The 8,039-nt window shown below is 47.0% G+C and overlaps 1 protein-coding gene across 1 annotated transcript in view; it reads right to left on the reverse strand.

The window, feature by feature from the left end:
- Window positions 1-1,098: 1,098 nt before the first annotated feature.
- The window catches only part of KIAA0141 (KIAA0141 ortholog), an 8,075-nt gene continuing 1,134 nt past the window's right edge, over window positions 1,099-8,039 (reverse strand). Inside the window, exons 2-4 of the mRNA XM_019550756.1 lie at window positions 3,379-3,471; window positions 1,702-1,858; window positions 1,099-1,417 (exon numbers count right to left, since the gene is read on the reverse strand). Coding sequence (XP_019406301.1) covers window positions 1,161-1,417; window positions 1,702-1,858; window positions 3,379-3,471 — 507 coding nt within the window. The 3' untranslated portion in view covers window positions 1,099-1,160. The remainder of the gene's footprint in view (window positions 1,418-1,701; window positions 1,859-3,378; window positions 3,472-8,039) is intronic.

The raw sequence follows: 8,039 nt of genomic DNA on the forward strand, positions 1-8,039 counted from the left end.
AGGCAATCTCTGAGCCCTGGCACAGCCCTGGTGCCTGCTGTGAGATGGACTGAAGGAGATAGATGAGCCACAGACTGACTACACACGAGTCCACAACCTACAGACCTACAGAGCAACTCTGAACTAAAGGCTGAATTTTGGGGATGCTTCTGGAGGTGGGCAAGGGACTGCATGCGTTGAATGTATGTACCCCAGCGGTACTGACCACTACCTGTTTACTAGCCCTCTAAGTGCATGCTGTTATACTTTGGATACCTATCTACTTGTATTTTTCCCTCCCTGTTGGCCTGTGACCCTAACCCCTAGGACACTCTATATAAAGTACAGGCAGTCCTTGACTTAAGACACTTCAAGTTACAATGAACAGCACTTACAACGTTTAGAAATTGACACCATTTTGACTTTGATGTCAGTTTTGACTTTACGATGCTTGTTCTGATGTGACATGATGCCAGTGAACAAGTTGGCTGCATCGCCCATCTCCCTGGAGAACATCTATCCAAACTTCCTTGGTCTGCTTTCTTTAAGAAAGTGTCAAGACTCCAGAAAAACCTGCAGCCAAGACTCTTGAGAAGATTCCAGCCAAGAGCCCTTCAAAAAGTCCAGCAAAGTCATCTCAAACAAGTCCTTCCAAATCAATATGATTGCAATTTACAATATAAATACATTAATGTAGCTATATTACTCATCTATAATTGAATATGAAATACTGGGTTATTTTTGGTGAAAATAGGGTATCAGACCTTGGTTTAGGAACCAGTCCCCCATGCACAACGTTGTTCCTATGGGCAAACTGGATCTGAGTTATGACGTTTCAACTTAAGATATAGTTTTCAGGAACCAATTGTGTCATAAGTCCAAGGACTGCCTGTAAATTCCTCATCAGCTGTAGTGATTGTAGCTGACACTGCAGGGGTTTGTTACAGTACGTCTGTCTGGCTTGGGGAGGCCTAGATTTGCATTTCTGGTTCTCTTTAACAAATCCAGTCTACAGCCACCCTGTTTAATAAATGCTCACACCTACTTCCCTACCTTGCCTGCATGCTCAGTAGTGTTACATTGTTTTAATTTAATTTAAAGTTATTCTCTTTATACACTTTATATAAAAGGAGGGGATTTTTTTCTAACAGTCTTTATTAGTGGACTGCCATCTCCTGAGATTAGAGCCATGAGTGTTTCTCCAGGTGAGAGAAGTCCAGTGTACTCATCTTGTATTCCAGAGCAGGCCTTCCTCTCAGGTTTCTTACGGTGGCTGCACTACAGCTGCCTGTGCTCCAGGAGTGGGACACAGTTAGACCAGGACAATTTGCTTGAGAGGCTTGAGGCTTTAGGGAAGTTTGCTCATGGACCAAAAGGCTGGGGCTGGAGGAGACTGTTCTTATCCTTGGATAAGATGCTGGGCAGCTGGTTCCAGAGGCTGCATGAACGATACACACAAGATGTTAGGAAAACCTCAAGCTTCACAGGAGTGGTCCCCCTATTCAAATATTCCAGGAACTGACAAATGAGCACTGAGCACACAGAGATTGAGGGGAGAGAAACCCTTCCCCTGTAATAATACCTGCAGCAATGGATGCTCTCCTTTTCAAGGCACAGGGTCTCACCACTCACTGACACAGATTGCTGGCAGTGGGAGCTCTCCCACTCCTCCCCACACACCTCTACACGTTCCTTCTGTGAGGCATCCCAGGTTTATGGTACCTGCACACTGTTGCTCTAGGGCTTGCACTCTCTCCCAAGCAAGCCAGTTTCCTGCAGCAGCTGACTGCTGGTAATTATTCACTGCTTCTGCCAAGTTCTTTTGGACTCCAAGGCCCTCTTCATAGCAAACACCAACATGGTACCTGCTTTGGGAATCCTAAATGTAACAGACACATAGTAGTCAGCCCAGCAAGGACAGAATATTAGAATACATGTACAGGAAAAGACAGCCTTTATAAACAGTATAGACCCCAAATCTTGACACTCCACTAGACTTACTGTTCTACTGTCCAACATGGTCTGCCTAGACTAGTCCCCCATCAACAAGTTACATTTCTAAGTATCTCCTGAGGAATATCTTCACTGTAAACCATCTCCCTTTCCTCCCCCATCATTTTTTTTTTTTTGGACTCTAGGATTTCTAGGACTCCAATATAGAAACAAACCAAACTCCTGACTTCACAGAGCAATCAAACAGCATAATGAAATGCTTAAGAACTAAGAAAGAGCTAAGGAACAAAGGTCAGAGCTAAGGAAACATATGTGGTCCTAACTATAACTCATGGTGAACAGAGCATACTCCTCCCACAGAACAGAATCATGGAAGTCCTGGAAAACTGCAGTGAATAGCTACTGAGAAGTTGCTCTTCCTCATCAACAAAAAGCTCTCTTTTGGCCACCCATACACCACTGTTTTCTAAAAGTCTGCCACACAAGTTTCTGCTCCAAACTAAATAGGGAGTGAGCAATCCAAATTTCTCAGACACAGTGGCCACTGAAAGTTAACTGGAAAGGTGTAGGCTTCACTGCAAGTATCTCATTAAAATGGTATCTAAATATGGAATGGCTCTATATGCAGCATTAGACATCTTATGGGGGAAAAAGGGGGCCTAGAGATGGGTTAAAAAAAAAAAGAAGCATAGCCCTGCAAAAGCTTCTCTAGAAAGGAAGCCTGAATAAGACTCTGGGGAGAGGTTCAAGGGCTAATGTGGCACACATACAAAAGAATAAATGGGTTGGCGGAAAGTCACTTGTGCACTCTAATTTACAAAGACCGACAGGCATTGGACAATAGAGGTCCCCTTCAGACCTACTTCTCTATGATTCTATCATTAAACCTGTTAAATTGAATACTTTTTTTTTTAGAAAAGTGATTAGCCCATGGAATTCTTTATCTATATCTAAAAAGGGCTTAGTGTGTGCGTCTGTCCAAAACGCTTTTGGCCAACTGCGCATGCACCGCTAAGAGGGCGGGAGGCAATTGGCTGCACAGGCCAAAGTTTGTGGCAGTGGCAAACATGCCCCGGCCGCCTGAGCTGCAGAGCTTCCCCCTGTCGGAGGGTGAAGCGGGGTGGGGAATCTTGGTGGAGGTGCCCCCCACTGTTCCCCAGAACAGCCAGCAAGGAGGAGGCGGCGGTGGGCAGGGAAGGGAGGCAGGTGGTCATGGAATGGATGGGGTGAATTTACAAATTCACCCTGTTTCTGAGTTTTTTCAGTGCCCCTCCTTTCCTTAACGCCAGTGCAGCTCACCTTGCTATTTGGAGAGAATCTCATTTCCCTGACAGTCTACAGTCCTGGTTCCTAACCAATGAGCCCTGGTGCAGAGATGAATGAATGATGGAGAATACAAGACCACAGCAGGTATAACATCGTACTCATGGGAAAAGAAGCACATACCCCATTCTTGGCTGCCAGCCACAGATACTTCAGAGCCTTCTGCTTTGCAGGAAACATCCCCTTCATGTAGAGTACCCCAAGGTAGGCCTGTGCCTGCAGCAAGCCACACACACAAGTCACTCAGGATAGTCGGCTCGCAATTTTTCATAAGCGCTACTATCAGGATGCCTAGTACTTGGCTCCCTGTCAGAGAATCAAGCCATGATGTCCTGTGGACTTTACAACAAGACTGAGGAAGGAAACATCCTCCTTTCTGTACAGCTTTCTGGGAAGAGAATATATTATTTCTAAGGAATAAGGGATTGTCCTCTGTCTTGGCAAAAAACAGGAAGCCTTGAATATATGTAAAGAAAATGTATTTGGGAAAATATGATTTGACCTTAAGTACTGTACTTTACACAATGATTTTTATTGTTCAACCAAGGTTACTTTCTCATACTGCACTGTAGCAAAGACTGTGTACCAAAAACGTACTGGGCCTGTTGCCAAAAAGCCTTATTTGACAGGAACCTACCAGAGTAGCTGTACTGCCATGACTGCTACTTAAGCAGAGAGCTCTCCTTGGTGCACCAACACCCCACATTCTCAGAAATACTGTCCCTAGGGACTAGGCATGTGTATAATAAATAACCTGGCAACCAAGTTCCTACCTAGATCGCTTATGCCTCAAGCCCCAAATATTTCTTACTTTCTGCCACTGAATGCGCATCTTGGAATAGCTACAGACCAGCGGGGGAAAAGATGAAGGAGCACAGATCCACAAGTAATCCTGATGGACAAGTTATAAGATTAAGTGATGGTTCATCCTTCAAACATGGTCTGCAGTGATCTGCACTCTAGGTTACAGCAGGACTGCAGAGAGGCAAGGATAAAGAATTTCAATTTCAGATAGTCTTTACATCAGACCTTTGGTTTGGAAAAACCTGAGGCCCCTGGCAGACATTACACTTAAAACATGATTAAGTAGATAATCACATCTTTAGTAACCAGGTGTAACAGAGCAGGACCAAAGGCTCCAGACAGACAAAGCCAAAGTAGGCTCAGTGCTGTGAGCTGGGTGGAGAGTGTCAAGTGTGGCCATGATGCCTCTGCAGCCCCCTCTGCCTAAAGAGAGAGAGCCCTGTCCAGCCTACCTCCCCTTGAATTTCCTGCCATGCTATTATCTTTCTTAAAAAAAAACAAAACAAAAAAACAAAACAAAAAAACCCAGAGGCTGCCCCAGGGATTCCCAAGCCTGGTCTCACACTCCTGAGCTTAGATGTTTCCACCCTTGGCCTTAAAGGCTAATTATGTGGTTCCAACCACCCTTTACACCACGCTCATGCCTTACAGATGACAAAGGAGTGATTACACAGTGGCAAGAGCCTCAGCCTCTGTCCCTTTTCTTCTGCTGGGCCCTCTAGCTCCAGTCTACTGTGCTAGACTGAGCTTCTGGGTTCCAGCCCCCATCTCTCTCTTATTTGGATCCTGGGCCCACTGGACCTAGTGTCAGTTCTTCTTGGACGCTCCTGGCCCTGGCCCTGCCCTTGATGTTTGTCTGGGTCCTTCCACCCTGCTTTGGGTGCTCTCCACTCAGCTTGGGGTGCCAAGTCTACTTTAGCTCTGTCCGTCTAGACCCCTGGTCCTGTCTCTGCCCTGTTCTGGGCACTCTCCACCCAGCTCACGGCATTAAGTCTACTTCAGTTTGGTTTGTCTGAACCCCTTGGTTCTGCTTGGTTAATGCCTGAACTAGGCTATCCTCTCCCTTTGGGCTGGCACCTGTTTGGGGGCCAAAACCCACTCCATGTCCTGGCCCCCTAGCCTCTGGTGGGCTCAGGACACCCACGTACACTGTGGCACTATTGGGACCTCCACCAGTCCCAAGTCACCAGCTCAAACCGTAACAAAAGTATAAGCACACTGGCTATAACAAACTAAATCTGTGCACAGTCCAAACATCAGCAGTTGCTTACTGTCAGAGCAGCCATACATCTCCTTGCCCTGGATTATACCCCCCGACAGAAACACCCTACTTACATCCTTATGGAATTCCAGGAGTCAGCAGACCCTCTTCCTGTAGTCTGTGGCCAGAAGCTGGCCACTCTGCAGCTTGCTAGGACTAATCTTCCTGACTTACGTCCTAGGTTTATAAACTTTTTGAGCTCTGCCCCTTCCAGCCAGGTGGCACTCCAGCTGAGCAGGGGTTTCTCCTTAGGGCCTGAAGGCTGGTTGCCATGGCAGCTTCTGACCGATGCTCTAGCAGCCTCCCAGCTAGGCTTTGCCCTAAGGGCTTATTACCTTAGCTGTCAATTCCCTTGCAGCTAACTCCTCCCCAGGCAGAGCTCTCCTAACTGGCTGGAGATGCATGCTCCTTCCCTCTAATAGGCAGCTATCTGCTTAGGCAGCAGTGTTGCTTTGCTCCTTTCTTCTTGTGGCTGGCCCCTGTTCAGCTCCCTGGCAGGGGAGATACCATGATCTTGAAGGTGGTTTTCCCAGGGCAGCCCTTCAGCCTCTCCCTGCCATCCGCTCATGTTGAGCAAATTCTTTTTGGTATTGGTTGGTGGAACCGGAGCGTGCTCCGTCCACTCCATGCATTGACCTGGTATTGCAGTGCTTCCAGGACTGGTGCAAAAAAAGGGATCTTTCTATTGCTATTTCTCTCATTAAAGTAACAGAAGCCCAAGGCTCCTTCTTACTTTTAGCCACACAATTAATAGCATGATAAAACATGGAATAAGCCACAAAGTTAATACACTAAACTCCCCATCTTGCCTTAAACTGAAGGTGTGGTCAGGGCTAACTAGCAGATCAGTGCTTCCAGCTTTGTGAGCGTACCAGAGTCCAGTTGTCAGCATGGATGGCTGGAACTCCAAACAAAAGTGTCCTGGAATATCTTGGAGAAGGACAGTAGGCAACTGATGTGGCACGTGCTCTCAAACCCTATTAATACTGGGATCCCAGCCATTTCCTAATAAGAATGCATACAGTTTAACTTTCTGGTAATATTCGGGGTGGAAACTGACTGGTCCTTATTACTATCCCTTTTTGCTAGTGTAACGAATATATGGATCCCTTCAACCTCTTCAAAAAGTATCTGAATGTCCAAACCTCCCGATGCTACAGCCCAAAACTAAAAAAGGTTCAAGAATTTATTAGTAAAACTGACAGCTTCCTTGGACAGAAAATTTGAAGAGCAATTTTTGAGCATGAATATACACACAAAGTAAGCTTTCCAAAATGTTACTACTTTAGGCAGCAGGAGGTGGTAGGGTCCATTTTAGTGGATGGAAGGCTGGAGTCCCAGCCAAGTGCACTCTCATTTCACTGAGTAAAATGTGAGACTGCCTTGGACAAAGTAGGTAGTCCCAAATGATGGGAAGAGGACATTTAACAGAAAACCCCTTGCACCTTATATAGAGCAGGGATGTTAGTGGGAGGGGCTCCTGCTGAACTTTCTTGACCTTTGCAGGGCAACCATGGCTAGTAGATTATGCAGTATCAAAAACAGTATCTGGCCTGTAGCATCTGGCCCTACTTTTGAGACAGGAGACCCACTGGTAAGACTTGATGAATCCAGAGACAGGTGCAGCAGGTGGGAGAAGTCCAAGCTGGTGCCGAGAACAGAGTGATCTTTCTCATACATGTGTCATGTGTGATGTTTCTCAGCATCATGAAATATGAAGGCTCATGAGCTAGCTGTGAAAAAGGACATCTAACAACAGTCCAAGGGAAATGGATCTCTTAAGCCACATCTATCCAGTAAATTCTCCACACCTGGCAGCAAACAATCCACATTGTTCTGTGTGCACTGCCTTCCAAATTGGAAGCAATGTAAATGAAGTGCTTAAAGTTAGCATATTACCAGTTCTGAGTGACTATGCCTATTAGCTGGGCCTATGCTAACCAACTTTCCTGTATTTCTGTGGAGAAATGGCTGCATTGCTTCTGGTTTAGGAGCTAGGCAGTATGGGGCAGCCTAGTGAACTTTAGGGCCCTGCTGCCAGGCACAGTAATTTTACTATGTGTAGACACAGCTGTAAATCAGCTGGGGCGGTTCTTGCCCCAAGCACATTTTTTATTATGACCAGGGACCTAGGTTTTCTGTTTTCTATGGAAAAGTATGGAATTTCCCCTTTAAAGGAGAAAAAATGCAATGTTCCAGCCTGCAATGAGCTGCTTGGGCCTGGAGGGAATGGGAGGGTGACTGGACTAGAGACAGGGGGCATCATATGCATGCACACATGTAAGGGTGGCAATACAGCCAGGCACAGTGGTGGGAGCAGCCCCAGCAGCTGGATACTATACAGGGAAGTCTATGGAATGGGAGAGTTGGAGGGCCTTGGCTTGGGGACCATTTCTCTGGGCACACCCACTGGTGACATGGGGGACTATGGGGGGGAATATGCCCCCCCCCAGACTTCTGCCGTGACCATGGGCATGGTCATGGGGATGGGCATGGGCAGTGCTGGGCATGGGGCTGCAGCCTGGCTGGACTGGCATGTGGCAGCAGCCATCCCTGTGGCCCAGCAGACTGGACACAGCATGGGAGGGTGGAGAACTGTGGGGAGACCAAGTGCTGTTGCCAGGAGCCCTGTGTCAGCCACACCACCATGGTGACATGCCCCCTGCCTGCCCAGCAGAGAGTGAGTGCATGAGTGCGCGTGCACGCACGTGCGTGTCGG

This window comes from Crocodylus porosus, unplaced genomic scaffold, assembly GCF_001723895.1.
Source record: "Crocodylus porosus isolate Cpor-Errol unplaced genomic scaffold, CroPor_comp1, whole genome shotgun sequence".
Classification (NCBI taxonomy): Eukaryota; Metazoa; Chordata; order Crocodylia; family Crocodylidae; genus Crocodylus; species Crocodylus porosus.